This window comes from Talpa europaea (assembly GCF_964194135.1).
Source record: "Talpa europaea genome assembly, chromosome: 1".
In the NCBI taxonomy this organism is placed as follows: Eukaryota; Metazoa; Chordata; class Mammalia; order Eulipotyphla; family Talpidae; genus Talpa; species Talpa europaea.
This window is the reverse complement of record NC_140073.1, coordinates 112,934,491-112,950,644: the sequence shown is the minus strand read 5'-3', so window position 1 is coordinate 112,950,644 and position 16,154 is coordinate 112,934,491. Positions and strand designations below refer to the sequence as shown.

The following is a 16,154-nucleotide window of genomic DNA, read 5'->3' as shown; positions in this document are numbered from 1 at the left end:
GACAAGAACAAAATCAATATCAAACAAGTAAGAAACAGAACTACAAAGTCAGGTTGGGCAGCAAAAGGTTTTAGAACCAGTAAGGGGACAGGGGAAAAACAATTCACAAAATTTGCCATCATTGGCAGCGAGGTGGAGGGGTGGGGTGGGAATTAAATACACATTCAAGTCTTTCCAAAGGTGTTTTGGAGATAACTGTAAGCATTTAAACTCTTGGTGGCCTGTCTGGCCCACATCAGGAGACAGTGTCTTTGAGCTTGGAGACGATTTTCTTGTCTTTCACTCTTCGGTTCTGAAACCAAATGGTCACTTGTCTCTCAGATAGGTTCGTGGCAGCCGAGATACGCCGCCGCTTGTCCTTGTTAATGAACTTGTTAATGGCATACTCGTTCTCCAGTTCTTTGAGCTGCAGTTTGGTGTAAGGTACCCTCTTTTTCCTCCCCCGACGGTAGACACACATGTCTGGCTGATTTAGAGCCACCTCCCCTGGTATAAAAAAAGAGCATATGAAAAATTAGATGGAGATAGCTGGAATCCCCAGCTGAAGAGAGAGTGTGTGTGTGTGTGTGTGTGTGTGTGTGTGTGTTGGGAGGGGGTACAAGGAATGCAGAAAGGCTATTTACACTTTATTATTATTTACAAGACATATTATTTACATGTTATTAAAGAAAGATTATTTGCACTTCAAAGTGAAGGCCAGTTTGATGGATCACCATGGTTTCTCAAACCGGCATCTTAACAAGAAGGATTTTATGGCGTGGTTATTGGGGACACTCCTAAGAACAGTTTTTACAAATGCTGGTTATACACACATAAACATAAACAGACTTAAAAAGAAAAATCCAGGTTGATCGCTCCAGCTTTGATTTCTTGTGCTCCTGTGTGTGGAGTCTGTGAGGTGTCTAAAAAGTTTTAGTGGTCGTCCTGGGGCAGCCATCTCCTGAAAAAGTGGGGCTCAATTCTGTGACACCTCTTTGGGGAGGAGGGGCCAAGGCTTGAGCAAACGGCTGAAAAGATTCTCAACTTTAAGAGAAAAACATGCTCATGCCAGCCTACAAGAAGAAAAGGACTGTGACCGAGACAGTTGAAATTAAAAGAGGAATTTACAGATTTCATGTGACTTGGACAAGCTTCCACTGGGTGAACCGTGGTTAGGTGAGGCGGGCGGGAACCCCTCAGAACTGGGGGCGTATTGCCTGGTCCTTTCATTTTCTTCACTCGCTCCCTCGCGTTCCCTCCCCCCACCTTTCCCCTGGGGTCCCTACCTGGAAAGGATGATTTCCAAAAGTGGGAGCCTTGCGGCTGCTCCTTGGCGCAGTACACCTGACTGTTCCACCCGTTGGCCAGTGTCCAGGACTGGTACCCCTCCATGGAGATGTACGCCTCGTGCCGAGGCTCCCCGGAGCTGAAGGTCGACACCATGTCGATGTAGCCAGGCACGTGCTGGTAGGGGCTCGTGTAGCCTTGGTAGAAGGACACCTCCTTGGCCCGCGCGGGCACCTCGTTGCTCGGGACGCTGCTGCTCGCCAGGCCCGACACGTCCATGTACTTCTCCACCGGGAAGCCTCCCAGCGAGGCGTGCGGCGACGACTTGAGAGCATTTTGCTGCAAGCCCACGCCGTGCGACATGCGGCAGCTGTAGTAGCCGTTGCCGAAGTGGTAGCCGTAGCCCAGCGCTGGGGCGCCCGGGGGCGCAGCGGCGGCCGTGCCGGGCGCGGGGCACTCCTTGGTGGAGGGAGCCTCGGGGCGCGCCGTGACCACCGCAGAGGACGACGAGGACGAGGCGGAGCCCGCGCGCTCCGCGGTGCCCGGGTAGGCGAAGCCTGAGGCCGCCGCGGCTGCTGCAGCCGCCGCAGCGGCCGCCGCGGCCGCCCGCCCCGAGTGCGCCCCCGCGAACACTGGCGCGGAGAGGAAGCCGCGGCACTGGCCGGGCGCTGCCGTCGCCACCGAGGAGGAGGAGGAGGCCGACGAGGCAGGGGCCGCCCCGGCGGCCCCGCCGTCAGCCCGCAGCCCGTCCATGTCCCAGCTCCCGGCGCGGCTCATGGCCCGGCCCGGCCCGGCCCTGGCCCTGGACTTGGCCCCGCGCAGGACACCATGGCGCGGTGCGCCTCCTCCCTCCTCTCCTTTCTCTCCCGTTCTCTCGCTCCCGCCCTCTTCCTCTCGCCCGCTCTCCCTCCGTGCGCCTCCCGCCTCCCGCCCGCCCGCCCGCCCTCCAACAGGTTAGCTCATCGCGGGACGTTTATAAAAACGAAGTTCAGGTTGGGAGGGGGCCTGGGCTGGGCTGGGGGCCGCCTCCCTCCCGGAGGGCTCCCGCTCGGGGCCGCGCCATTGGCTGCGCGGGGCCACGTGGGGTGGGGGCGCGGGGAGCCTGGCTCTTGGCCGGGGTCCCGCTGGACCCACCCACCCGGGCCCCCACCCCTCCCCAGCCCCCTGCACAAGCCCACCTCCCCTTCCCGCCCTCCCCCGGACCCAGGCGTTTACGCCGCCGCCACCCCCAAGAGCAGAGCGCTCCACCGCCCGGCCGAGGCCCTGTCTGCGACTGAGGCAGGCGCCGAGGCCTGCACGGTGTCTCGGCTGCGGCGGTGTGGCCCCCTCTCGGCTCCCCCGGCTGCACAACTAAATGAAGACAAGGACAGAAATGGTCCAAAGGGGGTGAAAACAGACCGATATTTTTATCCTGTTACTTAATTCCTTGGATTAGCAGACCTAGATCCAAAACTGAGGAAGCTGATTTTTCCTACGCCGCGCACTGCTACGAAGCAAAGGCATTTCATTCGTGTTACTCCATGCGCGATCAAGTGGAACAGACCCAACCTATACACACGCGGTGCGCCCGGAAAAATAGCCACGGCGCGCCCTTGGGGCGATGGGCTGAGACTTACCGGTAAATCCAGCAAAGGAAAAGACCCGGTCTCCGTGCCGCAAACTTGAAGATTTGCCCCAGCTGGAAGAGTCCGGATGCCCGGTCCCCGCTATTCGCTTCTACACTGGGGGCAGCGGGGAATTGCCTCTTGAGCTGGATTCCCCAGCTCCAGTAGTGCCCCCCTCCCAACCACCCCTACCTTCCACTCTTTCACCCCCACCCCAGCAGAAAGACTCAGTGGAAGACTCCAGGAGGAAGCCACTCTGCTGCCCAAAGCGAAACTTTTGCGCCTCGAAAGCAACTACCCGCCTCTTGCATTTTGCAGCCACCACCCACCCCCACTGGTTACTCACACCAATTAATTGAAAACTTCACTTTCCCAGAGACCTTTGTTTCGCTTTCTTTTCCAAGCTGCCAACTGCAGAGAACCGAGAGCGGCAAATTAAAAGTTTGATTTTTTTTTCCCCCAAAGGAAATTTGGGGCTCATGATAGGAGCAGCCCAGAGCAACTGAGTTTGACTTCCAGGAGGTGGAGTTGGCTGGGGCGGCTCCACCAGGGTGTCAGGGACCATAGCCTGGAACCGTCTTTATCCCTTCCTGGTTCTCAGCCACAGAGAACCACTGGACCATCCCTCATCAGAGCTATTAATGGAGAGCCAGTGTGCATGAAATTAAGGATCCAACCTAAGAACAACATCAGATCTGCTGAGCTGAGGGTGCTGGGTGGGTGCAGCACCTTCAGAATGAGCCCATTTGGCTCTGTGGCATCATTCTCCAGCCCAGCCTATCTCCAAGAAAATTGCTCGTCTAATCCTGTGATAGGTGATGGCTGCTTTCCACCTAGTCCCAATGCTCCTGGACCCAAGATGGGACCTGGATGGCAAGCAAAACAGCCTGGAAACTCCTCCTGGGCCTGGCCCAGCTTTGCAGGGTGGGCTGCTGGTGTTGGGAGTGTTGACACGCAAAATGCAGTAACCATAAAAGGCTCAAATAAAGGGGAAAGTTATGAGAGGGGCACTGGAAAGGAAAAGCAGGAGATTTTGTTTGACCTTATTGAGTCCTAGACATGTTCATGATCAAATTTGAGACAGGAGGGGGCTAAACCTTTGCAGAAAACTGTAGGGGATAGAAATTTGCTGATGAGAACAGTTACGAGAGAAGGCAAAAGCTAGCAGCAGGAATTGGATGGACAACTTTTAAAACTATAGCCAGAGTTAGGTGACAGAGCTGCTGATATTTGGGGATAGTTCTTTTTATCCAACAACTTCAGTACCAAACCAATCATGGGATGTCACCCCCAAATCTCTTATTTTTCCTTCATCTCCCTTATTTTTCCTCAGAGAGGGAAAACATGGAGATACTAAAATTTTTTCATGACTACAGAAAACAAGTTTTGAATTATTTCTGAGACAAAACTGAAAGCAATGAATGTTTAGTGATTTAAAACTAATTATATCTGTGGCTTTGTGCCTGGGGACTTCTGTGCCATTTTTGATAAGAACAATGTATTTTAATGACGATTATATGCTAAAAACATGAAGAAAATGAAATTGATAGATGTGAAGAATCTGTAAAGTTTGCTGATTTCAGACAGTCCTTCACTTTTGGCTTAAAGGGCAGGATTGGGAAGGAAGTCTTAATTAATGAAAGACGCTTCTCAATGGTGGCCCTGTCTCCATTTATCCTGTAAGATGTGGGGTTTTTTCTGCCCATCTCTGCCCAGAGTTGACAGAGATCGGAGAGGCATTGAATAATAAGGATCATTGCCTCTTCCTATCCTGCCACTGAACCTGTTACCAAGACAGCTTTTGGGATCCCAGTTCTGGGGTAGGAAATTCCCCTTAGAAAGAGATGCAGACCTGACCCTATGAGGATCACTAAGCCCAGCATCCTAGAGCAACTGCTGCTTTGGAGCATAGCACTGAGTTGGAATACCAGGCAAAGTCATAGCTGCTCTGTTTATGAACTAATAAGACATATTTTACAAGCAGGGGGTGATAGGTAGGGAAGGAATTTTGAGGGCTGATTTGCAGAAACATTGCGTTTAGTTTGTATATCTTACATCCTGAGCTGATTTCAGGTTTAAATTTACTGGGAAAAAAATTCCTTCTATTAAGGGAAGAAGGACAGATTGAACTCCCCCTCCCATTCCTGAACCCTCTTTCTTCTGTTAAGACTTTAACAACAGAAATAGTCTTTGTGAAATGAAAACCTTTTGCAACCAGCAATGTTGATGAAACCAGTTTTGTCACCTCTCCCGGTTTGATGAGAAACATAGCATGCCCCAAAGCCCCAGCTCTCCCTGCCCTCCCTTACCCCCACAAGTACACTTTTAGGGAATCATTGATGTTCTGGTAGTCATACACTATCTTTTTTTCCTTGAAGATGAACTTTCAAATCATGTCCCTCTCCTGAGCTGGGGGAAGAGCAGATGCACTCTTTGATTAAGATTTATTGAAGAACAGAAGTTCCTCTTCTTACCAGGACAGCAATGAGCGCAATTAACCACATAATCCGTGGCCATTAGAACCAGGAGAACAATCTCTTGGTCCTGTCGGAGTGGGGTCCTGGGGACTTCTTTTAAAGTATTTCCTTTGAAAATATATACTTGAAAGTATATTTCCTTAGAAGTCACACTGGCGAGTGCAGGACACCCTCCCAGTTAATTTGTAAGAAGTCCAAAACTCAACGTAGAAGTAATGTCTTATTTCTAAAGTAATGCCTTAAATCCAGAAGAACTGGCGAGGTAGTGTTCTTAACAAAGTCTGTTCTCTGTCAACTTTGGAACTAGTTCAATACCCAATTTCACTCAAGCTGGACATATAAAAAAATAAAAATAAAAAACAAAAACAAAACTCCACAACAAAAATCTGGGATGAAGATATGGGTGTCTAGCAAAAGTCAGACAATGGAATCCTGGATTTGAGCACTACAAGGTCTGAAATATATTCCTTTTGCATTTAACATCACAACTAGGCTTTATGAAATGCAAATTGTTTGTAACAAGAACCCCCCACCCCACCCTTCCAAAATTTTGTGGTGAAACCAGGTTTGTCTAGCGCAGGACAGCTGCTTGTTGCTTGGCATAAAGAGGAATTCTTCATTCTTGGTAGGAATTACCTTCCCTCCGCCCAGAGAGGCACTAATCTCAATGCGAAGGGGACTCCGGAGCGCGGGCCAGAGCTGGAGGAACCAAGGAACTTCTTGGAGGAACCAAGGAACTTCTTATATTTTTAGCAACACATAAGACCACAAACACTTTTCTGCTGTTTTGTCCGACGCTTCAAGGTGTGGGTTGTTCTGGGAAAACACTTCTCTAACAATATTGTTAACTGGTGTCCAATAAGTGCTCATTCTGTCGGCCCTTTTGAGATGAAACCTCTCTCTGTCTCTCTGTCCCTGTCTCTCTCTGTCTCTGTCTTGCTCTCTCTCTCTCTGTCTGTCTCTCTCTCCCCCTCCCCTTCTCTCGCGTGCTCTCTCTCACGCTCTCTTTCTCGCGCTCACTCTCCGGCAGGACTCAGGCACTAGGGTTGGGGAAACACCTAGACACAAAATAAAGATGGGGGTACAGCGCAGGCCGGGATGCGAAGGGCGAGCAGCAGCGGTCCGGCTAGGCGGGGCAGCGGCAGTTCCTCAGGCCTGGCGCTAGATGGCCCTGCAAGTTCTCCTGTGGGGTCTGAGGACGCCCGAGCTTGCGGCTGGTGGCGGCCCTGGGAAGCCCCAGACGCCAAGGAGAAAATACTTTTCCTTCCACTCGTCAAGGCGGTCCATAGTGGGGTACGAGACTGAAGGGTAAAGAGGAGAAATGCACATATCTGAAAACAGCGGGACGAAACAGAGCGAGGCCTGTCGAGGGACGGCAGCAAAAAGTTGTCAATTAGGAGTAACCCTGAAATCGCCAAATCCTCGTTCTTCCTCACAAACCGAAACCTCCAGCCTGGGGGACGGCGCTAAGCCTAAAGAGAATGTGCTGGGGGTTCGCAGCTCAGGCTTTAACCGTTCTGCTGTCCCTCCGCACCCACTGTTCGGCTGCAGTCCGCCCGCGAGCTTGCGCCTCTATGAGGGCGGGTGGGGATTCGGCCCTGTTGGCGCGGAAGGCAGGAGCCAGGCCCGGCTGCACCGAGACCTCCCGCAACTCCGCCTTCATCTGCGCCCCTCCCCTAGGGCAGCCTGGACCAAATTTTATTACCTTCAGTCTCAGGCCAAGAGTGTTTACCACTTCACCTCGGAGGACCCGCCGCCGCTCAAGAAACAAATATTTAGTCTAGAGGCCTAACTAAAAATTAGGCCTCTTTTATGTAATTCTCCCTTTTGAGCAAAAAGTGCTTTTCAGTTCATTTGGAGAAAGTCTTTCCTCCAGCACCCTCTCCTCCAATACATCTTAAAAATTCCTGCCAAGACACAGGGGGCATGGGTTGGTTTCTTTTATTGGGTAAGTCCAATACCTTGGTAGTGGGTAGGAGGTCTGATGGCCTAGAGGCTGAGTCTAAAATCCTGGAACATTTGACAAGCCTCTTCTAGTCTCAGCCTGGGAGAAGTGCAAAGTTTGGGTACTCCACTAGTAAATACCAGCGGAACTGTGTTAATGGTCTCAATATCCTCTACACAGGCTCAATGTTTTTGAGGTAGGCCTGTATTTAAAGAAGATACGCGCAAAGCGAGAAAATCAATTAAAAAAGCAGCCCAGTGCTTTTAAATACCATATAACTGGGATATTATCAGGTATAAATTTAAGTCAGCAACAAGTCCTGAACCCCTTCTTGTGGAATGTTGTTTTTTTTTTTAATCTCTGAAAAAGAGATAATGGTAGAACCTATTTCTAGTGTCTAGAGTCGCTGTCAGCTTTAGACTAGATAATATATGTAAAAACCACTTGCAATTTCTGAGTAGAAGCTATCCATGTTCGTCAATATTACTACCACTAGTAGGTGTGGAACCTAAAGAAAGGGATATTAAATATTGTAATGGAATGTCCACTGCCTCCTATGCAACACTGTTAGTGAACATGTTAGTGAAAAATTATAGTTTTTTTATTGTGAGTTTTCCTGACATGGTCTCAGTAATAACTTTCATAAAGAACGAGCTAGAATATGCAATAGTAGCGCTATTTAAAAGGTGCAACATAGTTTTCAAAACCACTAACGAATGAAGGTGTCGCTGAGAAATGGTGTTTTCCCTTTTCAGCAGACTGAGGCCCGGTTTGTAGCAGCCATTGGGTCCAGGGGCACCGGCTCCCAGACGACGGAAGCGGGAGACCCACCCGCTGGTTACAGGAGGAAGGAGTCGCGGTTTGCACCCTAGCCCCCAGCGGAGGCTTCTGCGATTGAAAGCATCTCACAGCGGCTGAGACTGCGAGGAAAACAGACGGGGGCGCCAAACGACAGCAATAAAGGCATCCGCGACTTCCGCTCCGGTCGCGCCTCCGCCAGCTCGCACCCACCGCGAGGGCTCAGCCGCCAGCCCCCGCGCGCCCTCCCCGCCTCCGCGGGCGGCGGCCTGAGCGCAGCTGTCCCATTCAGTCCCCCAAGCCAGCGAGACGGTCGCCGGGGGTGGGGAGGTGGGGGAGGGATCGGTGTCTCCCCTTCCCAAATTCCTATGGCAGCGACTCCCCTCCGCTGGGCGCGGTCAGCCAGGAGTGATGGACCTGAGGACCCGGACTGTGTAACCGAAGGAAGATGTGGGGGCATCCTCCAGGCTGAGCTCTGACCTCGTCGGTGGCCAGAAAACCGGCGGGAAAGAGGCTGCAAGAGCTCGGAGTCGGATGGCCTCTGGGGCAAGGGTGGAGTTGGGTCAAGTGCTCGTCCAGATTTTGAACGCCCACTCGGCACCCCCTCCTCTAGCCTCCCAGCCACCGCGTGCCTACACCCAGCTTCCCATGTCTCACCTTGGGGGAGAGTGTCGTTTATTACCTTAAAGAGGTGGGATTGATTTTCTAAGCAAAACTCGCGCTGTTGAAATAAGTTGGCGCCAAGGGGAACAAGAGAGAAACTTTTGGCATTAACTACTTGTATAAATGTATATAAATATACTTCACACCTTGCCTCCCCTTACATTCCTGACGCGCCCCCAATGGGTCCAAGGTTAAAAGGAAAGCGCCAACAGAAAGATGGGCAAATGGATTCCGTGTTTGCCCCTAACACACCCCGAAGTGCTGGGTGTGGCGGCCGGGAGGAAAGGGGGGGCGGGTTGGGGGTCTGAATTGGCGCTGAGGCGGGGGATGCGAGATCCGCGCCCGGCGCCCAGATGCCAGTGTCTCTGGCGGTGTCGGAAGCGCGCAGGCCGCCCTCCCAGTCCCGCCCGGGTCCTCTCCGGCCCCTGCCACGGCCGCGGACGTCTCGCGCTGGGCTGCTGGCCGGTAACCCTCCCAGGGCTGCTTTGGGAATTCGGGCAGGGTGGGGCGCAAGCGCGGGAGGAGACATGGAACTGCCTTGAGTGAAGATTGATCTTCGTTAAAATGGTTGCCACCGGCGTCATTATGACCATCAAAGTTATCGCCAAGAGGCTCAGCCGCCAAATTCGGGCTTCGAGGAGCATCGGCAAGGCTGGTCTTCGACTCTCTTCACCCGGACACAGCGCGGAGAATACCCAGGGCCACAGGTAAGAGGCTGGAAGTGGGGAGGGGGTGGGGTGGGGATGCAGGAGAGAAGGAAGTAAAGCAGAGAATGCAAGAGGGAAATATGGATGGTAGGGGAAGAAATCTAATTATCTTCTTCTCCCTCCTTTGACCTTAAAATTTGGCAACTTTGTCATAAGATAATTCGATTTGAGGAGGGGTAGGAGAGCTGGCAACGTAAAAAGTAGATTTGGGGCGACTCGGATGGTGCAGCAAATTGCGACTGTCTTTAAAGTTAGCTGTCGGATTCTGCTATGAAATCGTCCAGCCGAGTTCATCTCCCCCTGGGAAAATGCTTAGGTGACAAGCGTATCTATCAGCAGGGTGATAAAAGTAAAAAACCTGGGACTTCAAGTTCAGAACTCACTCTGCAAGCAGTGTTGAAAGAATCAGAGAGGACCTAATGATTTCCGTTTGCAGGCGGGCCCGACGCACCTCCCCAGCCACGTAGCACTAAAGTGCTTTCAAAACTATATGAGATTTCTTTCCTCCTCCTCCTCCTCCTATTCCTCCTCCTCCTATTCCTCTTTTCCTCCTCTCTTACCGTGGGAGGGGAGCAGTCAGGATGAGGCGAAGATGTGGGGGGGAGAGAGAGAGCTCGGCGTCCTATTTGTTAAATAACATACATATTTGGTTCTGAAATTCGAAAGATAAGTAATCCAGAAAGGAGCGCACGGTCTTCTCCTTTCTCCTTACGCAACTCTTCCTACATCCTCCGCTTTGCCCCCTCCCCTACCCCCTCCCGCTTGTAAATGTTTAAAAAAAAAAAAAAAACCTTCCCGACGATCTACTCTGGAAATTCTAAGCATTATCTATTATTTAACACGTATCTGTGTCCGAGGAAAAATGAGGAAGGCGCTGCATGATTAAGACCTAAGGGGCAACCCAGCAAACTGAGAGCGTAATGATGCCCCTAAATGAAGGGGGAAATGTGCCGCGGAGCGCTCTATTAATCAGACTGTCAATTTCACCCCCGAGGCCAAACCCCCGGGCGAGCAGAACCGGCTCTGAGCGGGCAAAGGACCGGAGCCTTTCTCCTCACTTCTTGTCTCTTTTCGCCTCCTACCTGGATCTATTTGTCTGCTCCGAAGCCGCCTTCATTACCCACTGACAGGAGCGTGTATTTATTTGCTTATAAACCTGTTACAATAAATGATTATTCGAAAGGCGTCATTCGTACCTTAATGACGAGCTAGCGCTACTTTTTGATGAATGACATCTCGGGCTCGGAAGGATGTATGGGTCATTTTGACCAGTCATACCCTCGCTCTGGCATCCCACAATTTTTCCGCCTCCCTCCAAAAGAGATAATAATATTTAGAGGCACTCGCTGGGGCTGAATGAGAATTAGCCCTGGGCGCAGCCCATCATTAGGACGGGACAGCCGGGCCACTGTGACATTTTTTAGAAAGCTGAGATGATGGAAAGAATAAGAAAAGAGATGATTCTCATGGAGCGAGGGCTGCACAGTCCAACGGCCGGCAAGAGGTTCTCCAATTTGTCCGACTCGGCTGGCAATGCCGTGCTGGAAGCCCTGGAAAATTCGCAGCACCCGGCTCGCCTCAGCCCGCGCCTGCCGTCCGCCCCCCTGCACGGCGCTCTGGGAGACCTCCCTGCCAAGGGCAAATTCGAAATAGACACTTTGTTCAACCTGCAGCATCCGGGCAGCGAAAGCACCGTCTCCTCCGAAATCTCCTCTGCCACCGAGGGCCGCAAAAAGCCGGGCCACTATTCAGAGGCGGCCGCTGAGGCGGACATGAGCAGCGACGTGGAGGTGGGCTGCTCGGCGCTGCGCTCTCCCGGCGGCCTTGGCGCCGCGCCGCTCAAGGAAAACAATGGCAAAGGTAACCGCGCCGCCTGCGCCGCGATCTCCAGTCCTATCCTCCCAGGCCCTTCGTTGCCCCAGCCGGCCCTTCCCGGTGCGTTTGACCCTTCCTGACCCTCCACAAGAAAGCTGCACCGAGCTGCCGCGGGCGGAGCCGGGTCGCCAGCAGGGGAATGTGCCCTCGGGCTTTGCTCCTTGAGCCTCCCAGAGAGACGCAGGCCTGGGGCTCCAGGCCCGTCCCTCCTCCTGCTCTCACTCCCGAGCCCGAGAAAATCTTTTTGCGAGCGGGTCTAAAAGCCGGTGTGAGCCGACCTACCCCTAGCCGGCCGCTGAGTAGCGCTAGCGGAAGGGTGCCCTGGGCAGCTGCTCTGAATTCTGCTGCCTCTAAGCCCCCCAGGCCGAGTGGAGAGGGCATTTCTCCGAGTCAGTCGGAGGCAGGCTCTCCGGGGGGCCTCTGGGAGACCCCCCCCTGGGGTAGCTGGAGACGGAGTTGAAAAGCAGAGTCCATCCTCTAATGATTCCGGCCTGAGCTTTGCTGTCTTTCGACTCTTAAAATGTTTTTTAACCAAACCCAAAAGATTGTCAAAGAAAGATTAGAGGCCGAACAGAAAGCGGCCCTGTGGTTTCCAGACCATGGCAAACCCAGAGCTTCCCAAACTGCGCCTAGATGTAGTCATTTCCCCTTGGCTAATTTTCCTCCTGATTTGAAAATTTCCCATGAATTAAAAAAAAAAAAAAACGCCCCAATTGAGTCCCTATTATTTGGTTATTTAGGGCTCCCCAAACTTTATTGATTCCATTAACGGCAGCAATTTGTAAGCATGACAGACCCCATCAATTCAGACAGCGCTGTGCCTTCTTGTCGCGGTTTCCCCCATCCGCGCTCAACCCCAGCGCGGGGCTCTCGGCCCTACAGCGACTGTCGGCCGTTTGTTTGCCAGGGTACGCGGAGAGCAGCTCGACCGGGGGCACCACGACGTCGGCGTCGGGCTCCGGCCTCGGCAGCCTGCATGGAGGCGGTGGCGCCGGGGGCGCGGCGCTGGGCGGCTCAGGCTCTGGCGCGGATCAGGTGCGGCGCTACCGCACGGCGTTCACCCGCGAGCAGATCGCGCGCCTGGAGAAGGAGTTCTACCGGGAGAACTACGTGTCGCGGCCCCGCCGGTGCGAGCTGGCTGCTGCCCTCAACTTGCCCGAAACCACCATCAAGGTATCGATCCCAGCGCGCTCCCGCTCTCGTCTCCCTGGGGGGGGGGGTGTCTGGGATTCTGTTTCTCCTTTCTGGTGTCTAGATTTAGCTTAGGGTCTGCCACTCAGGGGGAGCGTCACCAAAGGAGTTGGCATGCTTGTATTTCGGCTTCCAAATCCGAAGGGTTGGCCGACCTGGCTGACCTGGGAAGGCCTGGGAATGGCGAAACCAAAGCCTCAAATACTCGCCTCTGCTTGCTTCTGCCCAGCGCCTGCCCAGGTAGGTGCCCCCTCGCCCAAGTCTATGTCCCCAGTTTCCCCTCTGCAGCAAAGCCGACTGGTCTTTGTGTCTTTGGCACAAACCGCAGGTGAAACTTTTCATTTGCTCTTGATCTTGGAGATTTATTTTCCACGTAAATCGTTATAACATGGGGAAAAAACCCACACTGCATTTTAAAAATCGATTGGGTCGAGAAAGTAGTTTCCTAGACATTTTCCTCCCGGGCTACCGGGGGAAAAAAAAAAGCAACTACTGCGATGGGGGACGCAACGAAATTGTCCTTATTTATATAGCTTTAGATAATTCATTTTCATGACACATTTGGGAGCGCTAGCCAGGAAGTTGGGCGACTTGGTGAGCACTTCCCGGAGGAATCGACACTCTGCAAAAAGAACAGCGGGAACTCCACAGGCCAGGGAAGGGGTGTGGACGTCTCCCTTCGGTTTGGTGGAGCTTTAATTTAGAGTTGTGACGGATGATGTCTTCATTAGACACACTGTTGGGAGGGGTAGAAAAGTCCCCTTCCCCAGTTTCAGGGATGTAGTTCCCGCCACTGACTTGAGGCCAACGAATCCAACGACACCACCCTTTCCAAATCGGGCCCGTGCCCCTGCGGGTAGGTTCTTGCAGCTCAGAAATCCAAGCCCTCGCGCGGCGACCTTTTAGAAAAGCCGCCCGACAGACAGCCTTTCTGCAAAGGCGGCCTGGCCTCGCGTGCAAACCCTGGCCTGGCGAGACGGGCGCTCGGCAGCCGAGCGGGCCTCGGGGAGCGGCGGGAAGAAAGAACGGGCGGGCCGGGGCGAGAAAACGGAGCAAACACTCAGGGAGCCGCAGCCCGACGAGCCGCGGTGCTGGGACGCCGGGGAGAAGGCGCAGGCGGGGCGCGCCCCGGCGGGGAGAGCGCGCGAGGGCTCGGGCCGGGCCCGGTCGGTGGCGGGAGCAGGCCGGGCGGGCGCGCCCCAGGTCCCCGGGGGGCGGGGGCGGGGGTGGGGGCCGGGGCGGGGCGGGGCGGGGGTCCCGGCCCCCCTAATGCGGGCCGCCGCGCGGCTGTCCCCGCAGGTGTGGTTCCAGAACCGGCGCATGAAGGACAAGCGGCAGCGCCTGGCCATGTCGTGGCCGCACCCGGCCGACCCCAGCTTCTACACCTACATGATGACGCACGCGGCGGCCACCGGCAGCCTGCCCTACCCCTTCCACTCGCACGTGCCGCTGCACTACTACCCGCACGTGGGCGTCACGGCGGCGGCCGCCGCGGCCGCGGCCTCGGGCGCGGCGGCCGCGGCCTCGTCGCCCTTCGCCACGTCCATCCGCCCGCTGGACACCTTCCGCGCCCTGTCGCACCCCTACTCGCGGCCCGAGCTGCTGTGCAGCTTCCGCCACCCGGGCCTCTACCAGGCGCCCGCGGCCGCCGCGGGGCTCAACAGCGCGGCCTCGGCGGCGGCGGCGGCCGCGGCGGCGGCGGCCGCGGCCTCGTCAGCCGCGGCGGCCGGGGCGCCCCCCAGCGGCGGCTCCGCGCCCTGCTCCTGCCTCAGTTGCCACAGCAGCCAGTCGGCGGCCGCCGCCGCCGCCGCCGCCGCCGCGGCCCTGGGCTCCCGGGGCGCCGGCGGGGGCGGCGGGGGCGCCGGGGGCGGCGGCGCCGGGGGCGCCGGGGGCTCGGACTTCGGCTGCAGCGCCGCGGCGCCCCGCTCCGAGAGCGGCTTCCTGCCCTACTCGGCCGCCGTGCTGAGCAAGACCGCCGTGAGCCCGCCGGACCAGAGGGACGAGGCGCCGCTCACCAGATAACTACGTCGCGCCGCCAGGGGGCCGCGCCCGCCGCTGCGTGCGTGCCGGGCCGTCCCCTGCGCGCCCCCGCGCCCCCGCGCGCGCCCCCGGCCCCGCGCCCCCGCGCGCGCCCCCGCCCCCGCGCCCGCCGCGCGCTGCCCTCGGCGGTAGCGGACGCCAGGGGGCGTCCCCGCGCGGGAGGCCGCAGGCGACCGGCCGTGAATTGGGGGGAAGGAGCCCGCGCGGGAGCCCGGCTGGCGAACCCCCAAACTATTTCTATTTTTGTATCTGCTGCCCGATCGCCTCCCCTCCTCTCAGTTCGCTCTCCCTCCGCTCTCAGGCCCCGCTTCCTGTCTCTGTTCTGAGCTCTTGGTCTCCCCGACGACAACCCCCTCACCCCAAGCCGCTCCGGTGGGGCCTCGCGTCCGGCGGCGGCGGCGGGCGCCCGGCTTGGGGGTGCTGGCCGCGCCACGTGGCCTGAAGCCACCCGGAGCCCCCACAAAGGGAGGGGAGTGCGCGCGCCAGTGCTTTGTGCGGGAGGAAAGGTCACCCGAGGTTCCTGATGCTGCTCTTTCCCTCCAGCCTGTCTGTCTTTTCCACGAGGGCGAGGGGAGGTGGCGATTTTTCTCGCAGTCTGAGCTTGGCGGGGCCCTGCCCGAGGAGAGCGCAGGAGCGGGGTCTGAGGAGGCCCCGGCGGCGGCGCCCTGGGGGAGGCGGACCGGGCCGCGTGGGCTGCGGGCGCCGCCGAGGTGCGAAGGGGTGGCGGGCCGCCTGCCCCCCGGGCCCGGCGCGCGCGCTTTGGGTTTGGAATGAAGGCAGCTTGTCTGTTTCGTGAAAAAGGTACCGGCTAGTGCAGTTGCCACAGCCTGGCCGGAAAAGGCAAGGGAAGCGAAGGCGAGGGCAACATGGACAGGTAACTGTCGTCTTTGAAGCAGGGTTCTGCAGCTCAGTTTCCAACTACCGGGTGCCACGCGATCTGGGAAATACTTGAATCTCTCGGTGTATATTATCCGGAAGCGTTTCCTTAGACACGTCCAAGTTCGAACTGTCTATTCCCCTCACCCTCTCTCCTCCTCGCTTCCCTTTTCCTCGGGTAAAATGGTTCTTGGCATATTTCTCACGCATGTGTGCTGCGCCTTTGCCTCTGCAAAGTCACCGCTGGGTTCTTGAGACCTGCTTTGCCAAGCCAGGCTACTGGAGGGGTTTCCTTGAACTTGAAGAAAGGCACATCAAACCCACCAGTGTTAACTGCCACGTCAATTTTGATGCTAATAATGTGCAGATTATGACGAAAATTGCCAATCATGCTCTCTGATGGACCTCCTTTGAATGTGGAATTGGAGAAAAGTTCCCCGCACGGAGACCTGCTGTCAAGTACTAACAACCCGCTAAGGGAAGTCATTAGGAGAGACGGATAAGAGACTCGGTACATAAAACATTGTTCTTGGTGCATAGAATGTATGTTATTTAATGTTATCTCTGTTACCTGAAGTGATTTCGCAGAAGAAAGCCACGTTCTTATCATCTCAATTGCCAATTTTCATTTTGGTAACTTGGACGCCCTGGGTAGACTTTTCTCTGTTAAGTTGATATTCCACCAATGTGAACAGCCTCATTAAATCAAGCC

General features: G+C 55.4%; 2 protein-coding genes across 2 annotated transcripts; one reads left to right on the top strand and one right to left on the bottom strand.

Annotated features, from left to right (window-relative positions):
* Positions 1 to 235: 235 nt before the first annotated feature.
* On the bottom strand, positions 236 to 2,043 carry HOXD13 (homeobox D13; the record flags this gene model as incomplete). The annotated part of the gene is made up of 2 exons (XM_084240092.1): positions 236 to 486; positions 1,266 to 2,043. 2 exons carry the CDS (start codon positions 2,041 to 2,043, stop codon positions 236 to 238), a joined length of 1,029 nt encoding a protein of 342 aa, XP_084096218.1.
* An 8,850-nt stretch (positions 2,044 to 10,893) lies between these two features.
* Positions 10,894 to 14,548, top strand: EVX2 (even-skipped homeobox 2; the record flags this gene model as incomplete). The annotated part of the gene is made up of 3 exons (XM_084256070.1): positions 10,894 to 11,320; positions 12,243 to 12,508; positions 13,826 to 14,548. 3 exons carry the CDS (start codon positions 10,894 to 10,896, stop codon positions 14,546 to 14,548), a joined length of 1,416 nt encoding a protein of 471 aa, XP_084112196.1.
* Positions 14,549 to 16,154: the final 1,606 nt, after the last annotated feature.